This window comes from Sander lucioperca, chromosome 18 (assembly GCF_008315115.2).
Source record: "Sander lucioperca isolate FBNREF2018 chromosome 18, SLUC_FBN_1.2, whole genome shotgun sequence".
Lineage (NCBI taxonomy): Eukaryota > Metazoa > Chordata > Actinopteri > Perciformes > Percidae > Sander > Sander lucioperca.
In genome coordinates, this window is record NC_050190.1 from 16753405 (window position 1) to 16776613 (window position 23209).

Here is a 23209-nt window from a genome sequence, read left to right on the forward strand (position 1 = left end):
ATGTGGTTTAACAGGATACATTAGCTTTTAATGGCACTTAATTGTACAAAAAGGAAATCCATAACCACATAAGGAGAAAAGTCAAGTATTTCCAAGCTCTTTATAAGAACAATTTAGAGCAGACAAGTGCTTTTCAAACCTTGGATTGGAATTAGTCCGTCAGCATGGCCATGAGAAGGCAGGTCTACATTTGTAAGGCTACAGTGCCACCATTTGGTCATGATGAGGCCATAATTTCTCTGCCAGGCACTGGCAATTGACAATTCTAGGCCTGTATGAAAAATAATAAATTATGCTGGTTTATACTCTGGAAATCCCATTTTGAATAAATGAGAACAAATGATCTCATTCAAAAGTAATGTCACAGTTGGCACCATAATTGTCTAATTCAGCAGTGAACTATCTTTGAGAAAGAAGTGTAGGGCTCTACAGCAAACTGTAAAAGTTGAATTGTCTCAGTCTATGGTATATCATTTCAGAAATGAGCTGGACCCAAAAATACTTCCAGGTGCAAGATTAAAGAGGGAAGAAAACATGCAGTCCCATTGTTATTGTTGATAGATTATCATAGGTCCATGCCATTTTAGATAATGAGCAATAACCTGTACTTCAAGAACAGGGGAGGTTTGCCAAGAAGGAATGGTGATTACAATCAATTACGACTGGTGACAAAGCACCAACAATAACCCTGTGTGTGTGTGTGTGTGTGTGTGTGTGTGTGTGTGTGTGTGTGTGTGTGTGTGTGTGTGTGTGTGTGTGAGTGTGTGTGTGTGTGTGTGTGTGTGAGCGAGCGAGCGAGCTTGTGTTTTATTCACGCATCCTTCCAAACTACCCTGTTTTGTATAATCAACATCTGTTGTGACAGGCAACCTCCTCCTTTCTCAGAATGGCCCACTTCAGATAATGAGTGTCATACCAAACTGCAGGGCAAAGGCTGATTTTACTCCTCTTTTTACTCCTCCTCTTCGGCCTCTGCTCTCACCACCCTCTGTTCCCTCTCCTATCATTCAAGACATCCATTGTGCAGAACCTTGAAAAAGAGAAACAAACACTCAAAACATTTTCAATGCTCAATATGTGAGGGTGGTAGATGAAAAAAAAAATAGACTTGTCTCCTTGATTGAGTATAAGATCCTTCACAGTTAGCTTCTAAGCACTGACATTTTTGTCAATGCTTTTATTTTACTTTCAGAGTTGAGTTATTCAAACAAAACCTACTCCTTTATGATACTGTTGTTACATGTTCTTTGATTAGTTTCTCTCCCTGTTGCCATTTGAAATACTTTTCTCACTTTTGTTTATACAATTAAAATCCTATAATTGCAGGCCGTGCATGTGTACTTTTTATTCATGAAAATATACAGAAACTCAATGAAATGTATAGCTTGTGTTGGTATGTGTATTTGCCTTAAATCCCCAATGGTTTAGGCGCCATCTCCTGGTAAATTTAGGCATCCCCGAATCTCACAGTGAGTCTCACTTGAATTTTTTGTGAGTACAATAAATTAAAGAAATATATCTATTATTTTATATTATAATACTTTATCTTATAATACAAAGTCTGAACAAAAACTGCAGTATTGCATAACATGGTATTTGATAGTGGGGACAGTGGCACAGTCATGATTATATGTTTATTTCTTTTTTTATTAGTAGACTAATCATAAATCTGAAAAGTTTTCTCAGTCACCAAGTTGAGCTCTACAGTCTAAGTTCTGTCTTTAGTGAGATGTGTCTAAAATGTGTAAATAAAATAATTTCCCCAGCTTAGCCTCAAAATTAATTGCCTTCAAAATAAGACAGATAGATTAACACAAGCAGATGTGAGATTGCACGGAATGTCGGTTTGTTGGAGTTGATTAACGGATTCATCCAATTTTCTTCAAACTTAAGATTCATCTCAGAACATAAACACTTTTTTTCATTTCCAAGATGGAATTTGCTGTCTGCACAAACATGTAGAACAAATTATTTTAAAAATCCATTAAAGTCATTAGCACACTGAACTCTGTTCAGTTTAGCATAACCATGAGTATACTTTAACTGCAGGAGAGCTCTGCTATTTTTAAGAAAAATCCCTTGTATTCTGATATTAATTCTTCAAAAAGTGTCAAGTGGCAGCGACTTGAATGAGCAGTGAAGCTGTTATACCATTTTTCTCTTTGTAAGTTTCACCATAGCGTGAATATAAAAAAATACAGGTGTCTTTCATCTGGAACTTACAGTAGGTTCCTTGGTTCATTCATAACTGCATTGTAACAATTGGTTATGGATATTAGTAGGGAGACACAGTATTTTTAATACAGGCTTTGTCTATAAAGTGACCTAAAAAATATTTTTGAGTTGCAGTTAAATACAGTAAGATACAGTGAAGGCATATGCATTGATGTGCATTAACTTGTTTCAGAAAAAAACACCTACACCTTAATAGACCTTTTTTACAACAGACACATTTGCCCTATTTACACTTCTAATAGCAGGAAAAGCACTGTAATAATCAATCAAACTGTGTAATCAATAACATTTACGATGACTGTCTCATTTAGAGTCAACATGTACCTACATGCACAATACCAGAGCCCTGGAACTGAAACCCTCAAATGGAATGTAGCCATCGTTAATGTTATTAAATTCACCTGTGCTTATCATGCTATGACAAGTCCATATGTCTGCAGTGAAAACTGTCTAGTCTACGAATAAAATTGCACACATTTTTATTTGTAATGATAAATAGATAGATAGATGGATAGATATTTATTGATCCCAAAAATGGGAAATTACAGTGTTACAGCAGCAAAATATCAGTCACACAGCACAGAATACATAAAATACTAGGATACAATATACATGAAATAATAGGATACAATATACATACATACATACAATATGCATGAAATAATAATAGGATAGAATACAAGAACAAATATTTAAAATAAATACAAGTTGGGAATACAAAATGTAGCCTACAACTGCTTAACTCATAATGATAAAGATGTAGATAAACCTATTGTGCAAGTTGCATTTAGTGCAGATGTGATGTCTAAGAGTCTTATCTAGCACCCAGTGATGAGGTGTTAAAAAGTTTTATTGCCTGTAGTAGGAATGATTTCTTGTAGCGGTCCGTGCAACAACGAAGCTGTCGGAGCCTCTTAGAGAAGGTGCTCCTCTGTTGGACCATTGTGGGGTGGAGAGGGTGGTCGGGGTTATCCATGATAGATAACAGTTTGTTCAGTGACCTCCTCTCCACCACAGCTTCAAATGTCTCCTGTTTGCAGCCAATAACGGAGCCAGCCTTCCTCATCAGTTTGTTCAGTCTGTTTGTTTCGCTGGCTCCGATGCTGCTGCCCCAGCAGATGGCGGAGGAGAACAGAGCGCTGGCCACAACAGACTGGTAGAACATCTCCAACATTCTGCTGCACATGTTGAATGAACTCAGCTTCCTCAGGAAATAGAGTCTGCTCATCCCCTTCTTGTAAACAGCAGTGCTGTTGATTTTCCAGTTCAGCCTGTTGTCGATGTTGACACCCAAGTATCTGTACTCCCCAACCATGTCCACATCTCCACCCAGAATGCACAGGGGCTGCGGAGACGTTCCCTTCCTCCTGAAGTCAATCACCATCTCTCTGGTCTTATCCATGTTCAGCAGCAGGTGATTCTTACCAGTCCACTCTACAAAGTTGTCCACCAGTGTTCTGTACTCTCCCTCCTGTCCATCCCTTATACACCCAACAACTGCAGAATCATCAGAGAACTTCTGTAGGTGACATGACTCTGAGTTGTACTGGAAGTCTGTGGTGTATAAGGTGAACAGAAAGGGAGACAGCACAGTCCCCTGTGGAGCCCCCGTACCACTCACCACCACACCAGACAAAACACGGTCCAGATGGACAAACTGTGGTGAGCCTGTAGATGCACCGACACCCATCATCTGCAGCTTCTCACCTAGTAGTGGCTGGATGGTTTTGAATGCACTGGAGAAATCAAAAAATGTGATTCTCACAGTGCCGCCAGAAGATCTCACCTGTGGCCTCAGGTAGGCCAAGACCAGCCTCTCCAGCACCTTCATCACATGGGATGTGAGAGCAACTGGGGCGGTAGTCCTTGAGGCCAGATGGAGTCGACTTCTTGGGGACTGGGACAAGGCAGGACGTCTTCCACAGCAGCGGCACCCTCTGCAGGCTCAGGCTCAGGTTGAAGAGATACCGGAGAACACCAGACAGGTGACTGGCGCAGGTCTTCAGGACCCTGGGGCTGATGCTGTCCGGCCCGGCAGCCTTGCGCTGGTGAAGCCTCTCCAGCTGTCTCCTCACCTGGCCAGGTGTGAATGAAAAGCAGATAATGTATTAATCACAAACATTGAAGCCACTACACTGTGGTTATCCAGTTTCTTTTCAATATCAGACATGTGGCCTATGCTAAATGTGTCCTTGCTGCAGTGCATACATTTAAATACAACACTGTTCTACTCTTGAAGTGTGTTAAAACATGCATTATAATTTACCTTTTCTTGAAGACCTTGGAGAAGGTGAAAAAGTCTAGATTGTAAATGTTTAGTTAATTAAACAATAAGTGAATTGACAGAAAATTAATAATTGACTACTGCTATAATTTACTTACTTTAATAGGCCTAATGATAATTTTTTAAGCACAAAAAATGCCCCAAAGTCACTGGTTCTAAAGATATTTATTTTTTTGACTGTTGGTCAGACAAAACAAGCAGTTTAGATATGACAACTTAGGCTTTGGGAAATTCTGATGGGCATTTTTACATTTTTTCCTGATATTTTAGGCTATATCAAAAAATAATCAAGAAAATAATTGCAGATTAAAATAGGCATTAAGAATATACTATTTAGTTGCAGAGTTATCCCAAACATACACACAATCTAATCTAAAACATGTTGGCTATTTCCATTAAAGAGATCCAACTTTACAACTCTTTCTTCTCCTTTCCATGCATTTATACCATAGACTGTATAAGTTATACAGTATATTGTTGTTCCCGGTGAATTGTGTTTAACTATTTTAAACACCAGAGGGCGTTTATGAGCTTTTGCAACAACTAGACCCCAGCCTCCATTTATAAAACCTCTATCGTAGGAGCGAAGGTAAAATCAATAAGTCCCTGAAGATAAGTGCTAGTCTTCAACCTAAAGTTTACTACAAGAAAGTAAGCTTGTCTTTCTCTCTTGTTTCAAGATGCAAAAGTGTGGGACTTGAACGAGACAAACCCCCTGTTGTCACGATGCATAGCTTGGCCTTAAACTACTTGGGCTTAAACTCAAAAATATGTAGGCCTAAGTAAAGTAAATTGAAAGTTGAAATGAGTCATTAAAATGCATGAAAACAGAAAATTGTATTTGCAATGAAAATGTATTAAAACCAACTGGAAGTGCAAGGTGAAACGGTTATAAACAAGGAGGCGTATTCATATAATGTGACCACTCCTCTCTGTCAGGCTGAGCTTCCGTGTTTACACACACACAAAAAAACAGGACACTAGTGGCCGTCAGACGAATGTTTACCGAGCAGACATAGAGTGGTGGTGAGGAAAGTGACAGTCACATTGGAGGCTTGGTGTATGGTGAAACACAGGTGATTTCAGCTTCCACGGTTGCATTTTACAGCGGAATGTTCACTCGAAGGGGGCATGGAGACGTCAAGAAATCTACACAGAAAGTTCTGGACCCAAAGAAGGATGTACTGACCCGGCTCAAACACCTCCGGTCACTGTTAGGTGAGTTAAATGTCACCAGGCTTTTGATGCTGCATCGCCGAGGCTTAGCTAGCCGAGCTAGCTAGCTGGCACCAGCCGACAGCTAACGTCAGACAAGGCGTCAGGTTAGCTGGCTGACTGTCACTGCGCTGACAAATGCAAGCTAACTGACCGGTACTAAAAATTCCCTCTAAAAACCACCTTTGCTATTTGAAGTGTTTGCCATCCACCACACGTTTTTATTGATTTTTTTTTACGTACTAATATCAGACAAGTCGCACTGTGAAAAGGCATGGATGCTAGCTAAAATGAGCTAGCTCCCCTTGCGGCTAACTAGCCAGCCAATGCTAACCGATGCTGCCTTGTCAGGGCATCAGTCGTAAAGAAGCAGTTGTCTAACGTTACCACAACCTTTGTTGTCTTTTAGCCCTGTGTCACCCTGGCTGTTTTAAAAACCCAGTAATTGCAACTCTCTGTCTCGACACATTACAAACAAGCCACAGTTTTAATACTTAATAGGTTGAAGTGATAATATAGCTTTCCTCTAGCTGGTTGCATTGTGAGCTGCTATCAAGTTATTCTATCCTTCTAGAGATATTTGATTTGAAAATTATGAAAAATGTAAACGTTACGAAAGTAAACAGGTGAAGTCCTTTTGTTTCTTTCATTAGACAAGGAAGTGCAGTATTTATGACCGTCATAAAACTGTTGTGTACCTGTTGTTCCAGCCCTGTCTTCCTTCACTATGATAATCGAAGGAATTGCTCTGTACTGTAGAAGCCTGACTTGTGCTGTACATCAGAGTTTTGTATTACATATAATGGAACCTATTTCCAATCCACTCTTATGGTTTCATTCATTGATCAACAATCACGATGGCTAAATAGTCCAAATCCACTTTGCAAAACATGTAGCTTAAGTTGAAGGCAAAGGGCATGCAAGTTAAATAGTTTATGTCCATTCTGTTTTGCTAAGTCTGCGTGTCTCAAAAACACATCTAAACAATACAGCAAGGTTTTTTTTTTTTTTTTTATAGTGTAACTTCAGGTGTATGGTAGGTATGCAGATATACGTTTTTCATTGCATATCACCTGAGTATTCATTCTGTTACAACCAAGATGACCTTCATACTACTGGGGACTGCACATAAAACGGGGTCAGTGAATACTTTAGGAAAGTGTGGAGAGGAAGAAAGCTGTCAGGAGGGAATTGTGAGCTATGGAGGAAAACTGCATTGGATTCATTATAAGTGCAACATACTGTATGATGTTCTTTCTCTACTGAATTTCAGTCAAAGTAGGTCACTTATGCTCTGTACCCGTAGAGTTTGTCTCTGGTAAGGATGAAGGTCTCTAACCATTGCAGTTTAATATGTAATCTAATCAACTCGTCATTACACAATAAAGTAGTATAGGTGAAGTTGATATTCTGATCATTATTACTGCTTTGTCTCTCTATTGATATGTTTTGATATTTGCCAAAATGCCATGGTTTACAGTATTTAAAAAAAGTAATATAACTTGATTCCTGAACCTTTTTAAGATATCTTGCTGTGACTGATTTTGATCAAATTTAACTTAAATTCATCAAGACATGAGAACTGTGAACCACATTAATATCGTCCAGATGATGGAAAATTAGGCACTTTCGGGCACAACTTCCCAGTGATTGTATGTCTGCAGTAGAAATCAGTGGAACGTGTCTGATGCATGCTTGCATCAGACAAGCATGCATCAGTCACAATGGTATGTTTGCTGTTTTATTGACTTCTTGCACAGTGTCACAACTGTGAAAGCCATTATCAGCTAAATAGTTTCAAGAAGCTTGAGCAAAAAACTGTTGGAAGTTAGATTGTTTTGCTATCATAGCACACCTTCAATGTCACGACTAGTACAACCAAAGTGGAGGCTGCGTGTCCTTTGTGTTTTTCTTTCCCTCATGTGCAGTTAAAGATAAGGCTGGTCTGTTTGTCCAGCAGCTGATAGAAGGGCCAACATGTTGATGTCCCCCAGCCTCCCTGATTTCACCGTGCTTTCAGCTAAGGAAGGACTTCCTACTGGTGCTGCTGCTTCCTGTGTGGACAGGAAGCAGTGATGAGAGATGTGCTGCTGTGGAGGACAGGACAGGGACTTGAGGGAATATAGCTGGCCTCATTTAATTGCTGACAGCAGTATTTTTGTAAATCATACTATTCATTATATTTGTAAGAGAAGCATTTCACCTCAGATGAAAAATAAGGCTGTCAGGCTTAATTCCCTCATATGGTGTTTGTAAAATGTCATCAACTCTGGTGTATTTAAGTAATATTAAACAAAACTGCCATAACCTGTGATGGCAGAGAATTTGCTTTATATGTCAGCCAAAATTTCTAGGGGGCTCTGAAATTCAAAGTTCAAGTGTCACACCAATATTTGTACAAAACTTGAGTTATTAGCAGCTTGTTGACCTTGTCGTAGACCCCCTTCAACTTCATTGTCCGTTAAGCTATACAAAAAAGCTAAAATGGTCAAATATGTTGTAAGTTGTGTCTCATTGTCTCTGTGGCTTTGTAGTACCAGGACCAGAAATCTGTTATAACCAGCTTTTTGAAACTAGTCGTAGTATCAGTGGTATTGGAGTTGAAAAGACAATCTGTGGTCTGGGCTATTTTCAGAGTGGCCCTGTATTGGTTTTCTGCTCACTGAGCAGATCTGTGGGATAGAGTGTGAAAGCTGCTGCATGTTAATTTGCTGGTCATGCCTGGCTGGATTTGGCTAAGGTTGTTAATTACAGGAGGCCAGCAAACCACCTGATCATGCACTGCTTCTCTCAACTGAGGCACAAACGACTGTTTCGTGTTTAAAGTCATTTTCAAGCTCGGTCTCAACTCATTCTGCATTTGTAGTTGCATGCAACTGCCCCAATTCCTCCAAGCCAGAAGTAGATGGTCAAAATGCTAGCAATAATGTAGAAAATATTTCACTAATTTGATTGTACACAGGAGTGTTTGTCTGCAGGAATATCCATTGATTTCAGAAGGAGATGTTGGTGCCAGGACAGCTGTAGACCAGTCAGTGCTGCTGGAGCTAGTAGTCATTCTGTATGCTTTGCTATAATGAGGGCTTGGACATGGGCCCAATGGTTGAAGCACAAGTAACTACATTACCCTATAAACTGAATTGTACAAGCTATATCCTAAGGAGCTTTTGTTTGTTTCCTTTTGTTCTCTTCAACTGCTGTAATCAATCTAAGCTTAAACCTGTTGGTGAACTGCATGCGAACAACAGTGAATGTGTGCAAGTGTTGTTAGTGATAACAGTCAGGTGTGTTTGTGAGTGCCTGCGTGTGAGTTTATAGCCAAAGGTAATGTTTTTAAAGGAAACCCTGCACTCATCTTGAGAAGAAGTTAAATAAAGTGTCTGTCATTACACCTTATTTTTCTCCATGTGCGTGCGCTAAGTGTTGCTGAGGTCAGGGTTAAGCGCTGAGATGAAATCACAAGGTGAAGCACCAGAGGAAACAATGAGCACAGGTTGCACAACACTGGAAGGGCTCTCAACAAGGTCCTCTGTGGGGCTGAAGTAAAGGCCACGATCACTCGACTTCTGATACTTCCCATTTTGTAAAACACTCAGGTTAGACTTGTGAATAATGTCAGCCTCTTATAATCTTTTATCCCACACTATGTATGCATGATGTCGACACTTAGTTTTTTTCCCCCAAGTGGTATATCTACCAGAGTAAGCAATAACAAATGTTTTGTTAACTTACTTTTATTAACTATTAAAGGTCTTGAGGTCTTTTTCTCTTATATCCTTACAGGTTATCACACACTAAAGTTAAACTAGTTTAAAGTTTCACTATGAAAATACATACAGGGCCTATACATTGTAGTGGATTAATGAAGCTTTTTGCACTGATAAGCACAAAAACAATCGACTCTTTTATGTCAAAGTGAAAATAAATCTGTACAAATTGATTTCAATTACATCATTGGCCAAAATATAAGACAACCCTGATTATATGACAAAGACACATCATTTGAAGCAGTATGAGACTTCCTTGCATAAGTAGAGGGGGAAAAAACATTATTATTTGGACATTTGTTAGTGACACTGTTAAAAGCTATGAAGACACGATTGTCTGCTGTTGCTGTTAGGCGACACTAGACGGCCATTAACAGGTCTCTGTCTGGTGGTGTTGCCTATTACGATAACAGCTTCTGTTATTATGGTCTGGGCATTTAGCAGAGCTCCTTGAGAAGAAGATTAAAAATGAAAGAATGAGCCACAGAATCAGCTGGTAAACATTTAAATTATGGAGGAAAGTAATGTTGCACGATTTTAACTTAGATTGTAGATTAACTAGATAGAACTACAGTAAATTCAGATGACTTTAGTAAATGTTGCAGTGTGATTTTACTTTCCCTGACCAAATTCACCACCCAGTCCCAAGCTGTGATATCTGACTGTCAATATCAGTCAAGTGCTTCTTGAGATAGTCAATCTGATTTTGCCTGCATCTCAAAATCAAAGGCAGGCTGCCTATTTTTTCTTTTTGTTTTGACAGCCTAAAATTAGTTGGAAAAAACCCCTGAACACAGTACATTAGAGACAGTGCTGCTAAATACAGAGCCTAAGTTCTGTCCTCTGTCATACCCAGCCTTACAGAGACGTTTGATAGTAAAATATGATGACCTCATCATTTTAACAGAGATAAAACACTGTTTATTTTGTCAGCATCCACAACTACAGCTCATGAGGCTTTTACAGTGTGCAAATGCTTGAAATATGTTGTTAATGTGAAAATAGCTCAGGTTCAGCTTTTTATAGAGATCAATGAAAAAACCTTCTATGCGAAAAGTAATGGCGCTACAGATAGTGGTACAGAGGCTAGCTTAAGGAGCCAGGCACCTCTAAAGCAAGTGCATGCTGAGACTAGTATTGTGAAGCAGCTGTAGTTAAGAGTGCTAAGATACAGTCACTAGGGGTAATTGATCTTTTTGGTCAGAGTAGGATTTAACCGAATTTGGAAGTTGGTATAATGTAAATCTGCATTTTGGCCATGTTTTCCACTTTTGATTTTTAAATCAGATTAATGGACCTGTTAGTCAACTGGTTAGGCAATGTGTTAAAAATGAAAGGTACACATTAACTCTTATTTTTTATACATTTTAATTACTCTCCTCTCCTTTGTTATTCTTGCATTTTAGGTAGCATAATGTGAGTCTTCCTCTACGCTGGTGCCAGTGTCAAGATAAGCAGTTAGCGGTATAAATAAGTCCTGTGCTGCATTCCCTGGGCATTAGAATTGCAAACTATGCTATGATAAAACAGAGCAGTTAGCTATTGCACATTATATTTATTTATTACTGGTGCTGGCTTACCACACCTCATAGTGTCTGGTGAGATCTTAATGGTGTGTTGATGCTGCAGTGTGTCCACATCAAATATGGTCTATTTGTCAAATCACGGGTCTTGTTAGTTATTTGCAGGGATGTCATGGGTTTCTGTAATGGTCTGGCGCTTGCATGAAATAGGCTACTTGAATCTATTTCAATGTCTTGTGTCTTTCCTCATTTGTACTTAAAAAATATATTTTTTTTAATTTTTCTATACTGTACAGAAAGGTTTCTGTTTTCAGTCTGTGGTATTACTGTTATGTGTTGCAGAGCTTCCTTGAAACACACTTTTCAGATATGATGAAAAAAACCGGTTTGTCTAGTTCAACTGTTTACCTGTCCTGCTTTTATAATAGCCAGACCAAGCCCAAGACCTGCAGTTTACTGTGACACTACTTACTATCAAGATTTGATAGTGGATTTATATTTTATGTTGCCTTTCTGAATTTCCAAGCTCCTGCTGTAATCTGCTATGGATTTCCAGGTTTAAAGCCAAAAGAAAATAAACACTTAGCTTTGGCTTACAGCATACAGGCTTACAGATTGCTACAGAGAGTCATTAGAGTGCACATTTTAGGTTTAGGAAAAGTACTGGGTGATGTAAAAGATATCTACACTTGTTTTTTTTCATGTAGCACCTTTGTCTTTATGTATTCCCTTCTGTGAACCCCTGAGTGATTACATTTGGCATGTAGAAAAAGTGAGGGATCAGCTAAAGTTGAATGGCCATCACAACCAATAAAGTGTTGCTATCACATTTAGTTTTAATAATTAAGTGGATGAAAATATGGACTCCATGTTTTGTTTTCTCCAGAGTGGAGTGGAGAGTGAATAATGTTGTCAGTTATTTCGTTTTCCTGGAAAAAATAGGAATTAGTACATTAATAAGGGTTGATGTTTTGTCTTCTGTCTCTAATAGCATGCTTCAGACCTCCTTCTTTTAAAGTTTTACCTGTTTTGCATTTTAGAATTATAAATGAACAGACAAGAAGCACAACATTCAACTAAAGTATAACTTTTCATTTTAGAATTAAACATAATTTGTAGGTTGAAACCAAATTGTTTAATGTCCATCTTTAATTTGGGATTTTTACTGCCCTTTGTTTAAGGAAAAGCAATGTCCAAAGGGACTCATTTGACCATAGGGAAACAAAATGTAACCCCTGTGTTGATAAAGATAAGGATTTTAGTTGTACAGTACCTTAAGAAGAAGAGTGAAAGTTGCAAGTTTAGCAGCTCTTCAGTCGTAAGCTGCGGAGATAAGCCACTCTCTAATGTGTGAGCTCAGACTGGGATAAGGTCAGGCTTTGCCAGTTCTACCATGACTCTTTCACACTGTGCTCTATGTAGACCCATAGTCCCCAATCTGTTACACAGCTAGACAGACTGCAAGTTGGGAGGCATTCATGGAGTGTTTGGCACAGTGGCATCATAATGAAATTATATGCACCCTAAGTGTTGTCGTTGCAGGAAAGGCCCTTTTTCATAATAATGACATTTCTTGGATTTGTTTTAATGCAGGTGCAGTTTGTACTAAGCCCTGAATCATAAACAATATGATGACTCTCTGCTGTAGCATTCACACTGAGCTTCCTATTACTTCTTCAGAGCCATTACCCTTGTTGGCATTTAAATTGGGGTTTAGTTATTACAGACTGGAATACCAAATGAATTGTAACCCATGCTGTGTCTTTGTCAACTCAGAGCTATGGCAACTCGAAAAGGGGCGAGCCCACTACAGGCTAGGGCTGGGCGATATGGAAAAAATCAAATATCCCGATATTTTTGACCAAATACCTCGATATCGATACCGCAACGATATTGTAGTGTTGACTATGTAGTGTTGACTACTGGTGCTTTCACAAAATATTTACACAATGAGATTTTTTGAAAAATAATCATCAGTAATGTGGATATAATGACTAAGTGGATAAAGGCAAATAATAGAACAGTTACAACAGTCTGGTAAGTTCAGAAAATGACATCACTTTACTGTAATGCAGCCTTTAAAACCAGGAAAAGACAACTCTTATGCCATATTACGATATCCAAAATCTAAGACGATATTTAGTCTCATATCACGATATCGATATGATATCGATATATTGCCCTGCTCTACTACAGGCGTACATGGCTGTTAGTCAGAGTCCACAATTGTGCTATGCTGCAAACTGAAAGCTTTATAAGCTGAACCAAGCCATGGAATATGAGTCTCTTGTCAATACTGATACAGAAAATTAAATGAATTGGCTCCAATCGACCCCCTGATAAGAAATGTCAGTTTGGCCCTGTGAGTGCTGAATTATGATTGACATCTCCAGACTGACACAGCTTGGAGCACATTTAACAGTGTTAGAAGCAGCAGTGTGTTATCAAGGCTTAAAATTAGTGCTGGGCACTATATCGATATTATATTGATATATGAAGCTAGATATCGTCTTAAATTTTGAATATTGCAATATGACTAGGGATGCGGCAATTAACCGATTTCACTATTAACCGTGCTTTAAAACGTCACGGTTAATTATCGTAAAAGCTCCACTACACAGAGTGTTAACTGAATGCACGTTATGTGTAGCAGTGTGTGCAGTTCTTATTAAACCTCCTTGACAACATAAACGCTCATGTGCACACACGCGCTACACACATGAAATCAGATGCCGGTCACCGTGAGTATTGACTGTCAGAGTGATGTACAACGGCGTCCCGTGGTGGGATAACTTACTGCTGCAATTTGTGGTTACATAAAGTTAGCAAACAGCAGTAAAACACAGCGCAAAGCCAGCCCCTGACCTCAGGACAGCTGCAGCTGCAACTGGGAATTCATCCCAAGTTGGTAAGCTTGCTAGTGACTTTATTGTTTGTTAACGTTGTTGTTAAGTGTTTATTAGCTTGATAACTTGACCAGTTAGCTAACGTTAGCCTGTTTAGTGTTAACGGTAACGTTATCTAACGAGTCATAAGCCAACGTTTTCATTTACAGTGAGTGAGCTGACGATAACGTTACGTTCGTACGAGTCAAAACAGCTCAATCATGTCACTGACGCTAGCAGTTAACGTTACTTAATTACTCCTCTTCATCCCATATAATATGGGACATAAGGCTGCAAAGAGATCTGTCCATTGCAGTTCGTCCTTGGCAACATGCTGCGAATCTCCCTGTGACAGGTGCATCTTGGCTAGCAGCTCCTCCAACTTTTAGACACACCAGCTAGCAGGGGCATTTCTAGCCCAAAAAGGGCCAACTTCTTCTTAAAAAGGACAACACTGTTTTGGTTTGTGGTGTGACTGATTCACCTCTAGTCTCTAATCTTTTCAGATTAATTTAAATAAAAAGGTTGATGACTGATCATATATATCATTTTCAAAACATTCAAAACTGTTACTGTGTTATTTCTGTTTTAAAAGGCAGCAATGAATAACACATTAAAATGAATGTTCATGTGATTTCAAACAGTAATAGTGAAATTAATTAATGCATAATAATCGTGATAACCGTGAAACCATGATTATTTTTCAGACTATTATCGTACCAACAAAATCTCTAATGGTTGCATCCCTAAATATGTCTGTCCCTGGTTTTAAAGGCTGCATTACAGTGAACTGATGTAATTTTCTAAACTTACCAGACTGTTCTAGCTGTTCTATTATTTGCCTTTACCCACTTTGTCTTTATATCCACATTACTGATGAGTGTTTATCAAAAATATCATTGTGTAAATATTTTGTGAAAGCACCAATTGTCAACCCACAATATCGCCACAATATTGATATTGATGTATTTGGTCAAAAATATTATGATGTTTGAGTTTCTCCATATTGCACAGCTCTACTTCAAATGAGGCTCATACAGCCTGCTACCTGTTGTAACTCTGTAAAGTGCATCATATGATAGACTTTCCCTTCTCAGCTCCATTTATGATTAAACTCCTTTTACTATAGTCAAATATCAACCTCCTCACGCAGCCATTGGTGAAGTGCTGTCAGCAGCTGATCTGTTTCTTTTTTATTGTCTTCTCTGTGGTAACAGAAAGCACCTAAAATACAATATAGCATTTAAATGTCCATAACATACCTTTAAGTATTGTATTTGAACAAAGAGAAAAAAGGTGAGATTAAAATCTAAAAACTGTAATTGATGAAAAGTATAATTTTGGAACTGGTTAAAGTACTGCTTCTGTCATTCAGTCCCTCCAGGATTTCGTGACCTTTTTTTGAGATTGTTGGGGCCCATAATGCCTGATTATGCGGGAGCTTTTGTAAAAAAATTGCGATAAAAGTTGCGATGTCTTTTGTATTTTTGTTGCAATGAAGTTGCTAGAGACAGTGAAAATTGCAAAAAAAAGTTGGGTATAATTCTTTAAAAATAAAAAGGAAACTCTTTTAGAGGAGAATAAAACTACTCTGGGCTGAGTTTTCCTTGTAACCTTACCAAAAAGGCTCAGGATGCTGCAAATGTTGGTATAATATGAAAATGGCTGGTGGATTTAAGACAAAAATAATAATGTATTGAATGAATAAAATTTGAACATATCTGCCAGTGGCTTGTTGATCTTTACATTGTTAGTTAATTTCCTGCCCTGGCCTGGGCTGGGACACACATTCATACGGTTTGATAAAGTAACGTTACTTATTGGACTTTATAACTTAGCGTTGGACTTACAATAACGAGCGTAGCTGTCCTCAATTTAGCCAAAAAGCATAATATGAGCACTTTAAGGGAACACGTCTCGTCTTCATATCCAAAACAAGGAAATGAATTTGGCGACGTGTGTTACGTCAACCCGTTCTCACTCCCGCTTGGTCAGTGGCTCTCAGCATCACATACTGACGCAAAGTCTGGCACATGGGACTCCTGTGATTGGTTGAAGTTGCGGGAAACTCCGGTTATTGGTCAAACTTGCGAGTCGCACCAAATTCACGGTGATTGGTTGAATTTGCGTGAATTGTTGCAATCGCAACATCGCGAATTCCAGGAGGGACTGGTCAGTGTGCCTCCCTCATGCAAATCTCCAGATGATTGCTAAAAGAAAAATTCCAAAAGAAAACACCTCTCTAATTTTTGAATTGATCAATCTTCTGCAGTCTCTTTAAGTTGGTCCTTCTTAATTTGTAGACAACCATTTAGAAAGGGAAGCGCCATCTATGGTGCATCCATCAACATCCACATTAGCTACCACCCCCGTATCTCCTCTACTATGTGTTGACACCCTCTAGGCATCCCTCTGCCGGAGCTCTTAAAGAGTCCTCTGTGTCTGATCTGAGCATACTGCCAAAGAAACATATCAGTCTTTTCTCTCTCCTCATCTCCTTTCTGGCAAGAATATAGTGCACCTGCAGTGTAAGCTAGCCCAGAGCTAATGCAAATGAGTCTGATCAAAGGCCTGATTAGACTGCTTTTTGAGTATGACGTGGCATATTAATGATTCTGCTTTAGGTGGTATAAGTGGCATACATTGTAAGTTGCCCAAAGGGTTAAATATGGTTTAACACAACCTTTGAACATTAAATGTGAGAACTTATTGCATGTGTTGTGTGCTTATTAAGTTTGAACAGGGAGCTGTAGGCAGAGTAGCCAGTTTGGTTTTGATTGTGTAAATATACCATAGGCTTTAGCTGACTAGATGACCTTCACCTTCTTGGCTAACAAGCCCTATGTGTGCACTGCTGTGTACACTCTGTTATTGCTCGCTAGGCAAACCCAGTTTAACATCAGTTCATTAGAATAGCAAGCAACTAAAAGAGACTATTCAGTTGAAGCTTAAAATTATGCTGCTTTTTCCACCAGATGGATATTATCCTTCTTTCCCTGGTTACCTAATGTAAAGTTGTTATTCACCATTAGGGTTGGACGATATAAAGGTATATTTGAACTATATATATATGAACTTTAGTGCAAAATGAACATAACTTGCAAGGATCAGAATGTAAATCGTTGTCCATGTTAATATTGCGATAATACAGTTTGGTCGCTGGTTTTTCAATATCGCGATAGAAACGATATAAAAATATATATAATATGCATTTTTATATAATTTTGACGATATATATCATATCGCCCAGCACTACACCAAAGGTATGCAATAGGGTTATATAGCCTAATACTGTGTGGGACTCAGCAGTTTAATCCACCCTTTCACCCTTGGCCCCTGAAGTCACAGGGAAACTTTTAGTGACGTAATGACATCTGAAATATCAGAATTCAGTTTATCCAGCCAGAGGTTGAAAAATAATAGCATAATCTTTGCACTGACATTGTGGAAATGATCTGCTTCCATAGAACATTCTGTGAATGTGCTGTGTTTTTCCGCCCTTCAAAATATTACATTTTGGCCCTCAGCTCTGGCTGCACGTTATTATTTTCCAGCTAGTCCTCTCACATGGGGTTTGCACATCTGCCCTTCCCTGACAGGAAACATCACACACTGTTTGGCATATGTTTATTAATTCCACTAGAGAAGATTGCAGGTCTCTGCATCATTTAAGTTATCACTGTCAGCAGTATCTAGACCATTGTTCATAGTTGTTGGTTGGTTTACAATAAGGCTGACTTAATGATCCCCTTGCACAATAATCTGTTTACTGTAATTGAGGCAGCTGATGGGCAATAGCTGAGTTATTAGCTTCAGTCAATTTGAAGTACAATTACAAGGATAGCATTTGGGGCAACAATTGACCTTTTGGTTTGTTTTGTTATTGAACTTGGCTGGGTTTTCTTAGCACCCTTCTATCCAGTCTCGTTTCCCTTCTATTAGTCCCTTCTACAAGAAGTGCTATTATGTGTGAATCACATCACTGAGTGTTGGCATTAACTTTGCTTCCTTAAACAGAGCGGTTCTGAAAACAAGGGTGCCAAGCTATCAGCTTATTCATCTGCAGTCACCAGTGTTAAGACACATGGTTTCCTCCCACTATAATAGTCCTGTGTGATCACAGCCATCCACAGCTGCTGCTCATCCAGCACTCTTTTCCTGTCTTTGACATTAGAGTCTTGCAGACAAAGGGGTGTCAATTGTAGGACACTGTTGTCTCGTTGGGCTTAGAGGATACTATGTCATTCCCTGCATTCCCAGGCCCATGTTGTTACCTGAGAAGTCAGTGAAGCCCATTAAGCAAAGGGCCTTGCTGGATATTGCAGTTCACAATAATCACAACCATTATACTACTTCATCCTTTCAGCCAAACACTTTTTTTACAAAATATAAGACTTAAACCAGAGAGCAGGAACAAAGGAGCACTTGTACTTAGCCTGTAGATAATGTCATGTAGAATTACAAAATTTTTACTGGCTTTAAAGCTGTGGTACACGGTATATTTTTGGCGTTGTTGGGCAACAATTCCATAATAATCTTTCAGCATATTGCAATTCAAGTGGTCTGAGTCTGAGTAATTATTTGGGCATTTTAGCCTTTAATAGACAGGAAAGGGGGGATGGAGGGGGAAGACATGCAGCAAATGGCTGCAGGTCGGACTCGAACCCTGAGCCGCTGCATCGAGGACTGAGCCTCTGCATATGGGCGCCTTCTCTACCAGGTGAGCTACCCAGGCGCCCCAAAAATTGTATTTTGATGGCAAGGACGATGTACTTTATTATTTTTTTATCCAGTATTTTAGCACACACAAGACGAACAAGAATTCTGAAATATTTGTAATTTTAATTGGATTTTGGTTTATAGTTTAAAGATGCTGTACATATTGTTTTATAAACATTTAGTGAACAGATGGCTTTGCTTATGCATAAATACTTACCTTTGACCCTTTGACATATTTTATGCAGCCTGGACAGAAACCTGTTGGCACAGATTTACCTTGAATTTTAGAGTTTGAGTTTCCTTGTCCAAATTTTACTACTGATTAGTGTCTTGTCAGCCTTTTCCAAGATGGTTAGCTCCCACCTGATTCTAGCCCAGTGTCAGAAGGCATGCAATCTTTCTTTTCTCTTAAGGCCTTTCCCTCCTCCCATCATGCTCCAGTGACTGGTTAGGGGTATTTGAGCAGATGGAGAGCAGTGAGTCTGAAGGCTGGAGAGCACATCAACTCCTCACACACGCAAACATATTCAAATAACAGCTGCATAATTATTATACAGACTTCCTCTATTCTTTTTCTATCTCTTTCATGCACACAGGTACACCATTTGCACTGTTCAGACCTGTTTGATATTAAGAAATTGTATTTTGTGATTGCCTAATTAGACATGTTAAAATCTTCATTGATATTAGGCGTTATATTGTTTTCCTTGGAACTTATCTTGAAGAGATAGACTGGTCTAATTATAGAACACAGGTCAAATCTACTTTTTTGTCTATTGTCTGAGAGATTTTGCTGAATGGTTAAGTTTTTAAGCAAGTCAGCCAATTTGGCTCAAACCTGTTTTTTTATCTCAACACCAGCCTACTTAAAGAAGTATTTTACTGCTGGAAAGAGGGTCTTTTCATAAAACTGGGCTGCCTGTCTATGCAGTAGAATGGCACAAACATTTTTGAAATTGGTGCTACATGACCAGAGAACAGAGAAAAAAGAAAAAAGGACTAATATTTACTTTTGCAGCAAAAAAGAAACTCCCAGTGTTTCAGCTGGCCTTTGAGTAGGGAGATCTGGGCACTGGTAAGATGGAGGAAAGTTTAACTATAAACTTTATTGCAGAGTCACATGCATGACTTAATATCATGTTTAGATTTGCAACAGCTGTGAATTAATGTGTAGGAAAATGAAATAGACAGTGGATTGTCTAAACAAAAACAATCTACTTGTACCCTTAAAGTGACATTTGGGCAATGTTGTTATCCACATTTAGCAATCAAGTCTTTTTTATTTTGTCTCTAAAAGGTGATGTGTGAGTATACTGTAAGCTCTAGTCAATCTTCGCAGTTAACACTTTTGGTACAGCAGAGCAGTTTATCATTCCAACTACCTATACTGAACACAAGTCATCTAGGTTAGCTGATGCTGCCAGCTCTGAGATAAATACAAATAAAGAATGGGAAGAAACCAGTTATAATCAGTGTTTCTGGAACAAAACACCATACTGTTAATGGTGTATGCTTTGCATATTTGTCAGGCAAGCAAACATCAGATAAATTATTAGCCACAGCAGGGGTGTTGCTTCACCACTGATGATCAGACTTTGCCTACATCCACTGCCTCTGGTGTTGGCTGTTGCAGCTCATGCCAGAGTGGAGAATTGCTGTATGCACTTTTTCACTAGCTGACTAAAGACTAAATCGCTGCATGGACAATCATTACTCCTACCATTAAAGTTTTCCTGTAAAGTTTCCCAATGTGCGTGAGGGTGTGCACTCGTGTGTGTCGGTGTTTGTGCTTAAATGTGAATTGAGCAGATGTGATTAGCTTAATGCCAGGAGCAAGGAGCATTTAATGAAGTGTTGCCTTCTTTGAGGGATGGAGCTCAAGCATTGGATGTGTTCTTTGGTGTGCAAGACGCAGTGGTGAAAAATGCAATTGAAAAATGTAGAGATTTGATTCCTACATTTTTCAATGTAGAATTATTCTTTGGCTACATGTGAGTGTTAAAACAATTAATATTATAAAATTACAAATAAGATTATATTGATTGATTTTATGCACATCCAGCTCCTACTTTTGCATTAGACCTCTTAACTAGTCGAAGAGCCACTTGGCATCCTCAGATGATGCCTTGCTGGTTTTTCCTACATCAAGGCGGAAAACTATCATGCCTTTTGATTTGACTTGATCTTCCCATCATGCATCTTCATTATCTTAGCTTTAATCTTAGGGCAAAAATAAGTCATCTGAGTCTTTGTCACAGACAACATAATTCCAGCACTCTCCACAAGCTGGACTGCTTCTGGAAGTCTTCCAGTTTGCCATGTGGTAGAAACAGAATCACAGCAGAAGGTGAACCTTAATTGCTGTTATTGTGCCAAGACTCCTCCTGGCCTATATTTGATTATTCAGACCAGGCCTGTCTCATTACCACAGTTGTATAAGTATGTCAAATAATAGGGGTTCATTACATGGAGAATGGAATTTTGTTAGTGCCAGTCTGTTTGTGACTGTACACATGTTCCACCTATTTCCCTCCATTAATTGTTGCATCTTGAGTTTGTATGGCCATCAACCTCAGTGTGTGGACCCAGACCACCCCTCTCTATTTCAGTAACACCACACAACCACAAGGATTAATCCCCAAACTCGTCCAAACTGAGATGAAAAACTAACATTCAAATTCAATTCAAATGATGATGTCAAACTTTTTGAGGAAAATGTGAATGGTCCTGCAGACTGGAACATGTCATGTTTTGGCTTTTGCTCAAAGTGTAGAAAATCCAAGGAATGTAAAACTTCTTTTGTCAACGGTAGTCAACATAATGTGGAGCAGCATAATCCCAATATGAGAGTTGAACATAAATTCAGTAGCACACTCCCTCTTAATCAAGTCTTAAATTATGCTTCTTTTTTCACCTCACCTGTATAAATTTAAGAGGAATCATTTATACTGCATCATATCATCAACCGAAAAGGGATGTTTTAGAAATCTCTGCCCTTATTCAGGGATTGTGAAATGATCAGTTTGGGAGGCAAAGTTGTTTCTCAACACCTCCAAAAATTTCACTAATGATAACAGGTGAGGGGTAGTGAAGTTACGCAGGATAAGGAAGTGAAGCAATTTGCCTTGATGTAAAACAGATGTAGTCTGCAAAATGGGAAACGAGTGGAAAGTTGAACAGTGATGTTAAACAGTGATGTTATACAGTGTCCCTTTTTTTTTTTAGTTAAAGAAACAGCAAGTCACGTAGCAGCTTGAAATGAAAGAAATACACTCACAGAACTGCTCAGAAGAATTCAAGTATCTCAAATAGGCTGGTAAAAGATGAGTAGTGGCAGTTTTGTTCAACTTTCAGTGACAAACATTGACCCAGGGACACACACACAACTAACATGTCATATATCCTATTACAGCTGAGAAATACTGACAAAATCAAATATTAGCTTATAAATTAACACCACATGAAAGCTTTACCACAATATTATGGTTACCATAATTCTAGACAAAATCTATTCTCATTTCAAGACATATCTATATAAAGTTATTGCCCAGATCCAGATGGTATAATGCTCTATATTCATGTAGGCAACTGTTTCCCTTTTTTTCACAGATATCATTGACAAGAGTGAACTGAAGGCGTTCTTTGAAAGCAACTGTTCTCAGATTTATTTCATCTTCTATGAAAACTTCATTACACTGGAAAGCAACTTAAAACAAAAAGGTGAGTGCAAACTTAATTTCTTATTTTTTTGTGAACTGCACACTCAGTAGTTGACCACCAACCTAGATGGTGGTTCAATAATTAACCCTCTGCCTGTTCTCTATGGTATGTGTTACTGGAGGAGGTTTATTTCCCTCTGCCCCACATTTACAGAGCAATAAGCATAGAGTCCATAGAGAAGCAATTTCTGGTTATGTCTAGTTCAACTCTGTTGTGTAGTGAGCTGACTCCAAAACTATTGGGGGTTAGTAGGGCTGTGCAATTAATCAAATTGTTAATCCTGGTTACGATTTCGACTCCTAACGATTACAAAAACAGAGCAATCGAGAAAAACGATTATTTTGCACATCACGCAGTGTTTCAGCTATATACATTCGGTCTGCCGCTGAAGGAGCGATTGCCGCCACTCCTTCAGTATTTAAGAAAATGTCATGAAGTCGTAACTACACGACTCTGGAGAGCGGTCTGTTCCACTGAACTCTAGCGAACAGTCATCTGCTCTCTCTCCCCTTTGAGGGTGTGCAACTGGACAGTGACAGAATAAACAGCAGCGCGTGTACAGCAGTTTATCCTCCAGAATGACAAACCGCAACGAAATCCTCGGCGGCTGATTTACCATGAAAACTGTGTGAAATATGACAGCTACAGTCGCTTGGAAAACGGCGTTATTGGCATTAAAGATCCTCTATACTAAAGATGGTATGAAACGGTAAACACTTCCTGTCTCCAAAAGGGGCGTTGCCTTGTTTGACAGTGTAGTGAACGCCGTGTGGATAGATGAAAAGTTATATTTGTATAATTTATTAATTTTTTCTTTTACTAACGTTAGATATTTACACAGCTAAAAGACATATTTAGCAT

General features: G+C 38.8%; 1 protein-coding gene across 9 annotated transcripts in view; it reads left to right on the plus strand.

Moving 5' to 3' along the window:
* Positions 1–5453: 5453 nt before the first annotated feature.
* The window catches only part of ralgapa2 (Ral GTPase activating protein catalytic subunit alpha 2), a 114098-nt gene continuing 96342 nt past the window's right edge, over positions 5454–23209 (plus strand). For all 9 annotated transcript variants that reach the window (XM_035994939.1, XM_035994937.1, XM_031288614.2 and 6 more), the window contains exons 1-2: positions 5454–5737; positions 22238–22348. In XM_035994939.1, the coding sequence (XP_035850832.1) occupies positions 5632–5737; positions 22238–22348 (217 nt within the window). In that variant the 5' untranslated portion in view covers positions 5454–5631. The remainder of the gene's footprint in view (positions 5738–22237; positions 22349–23209) is intronic.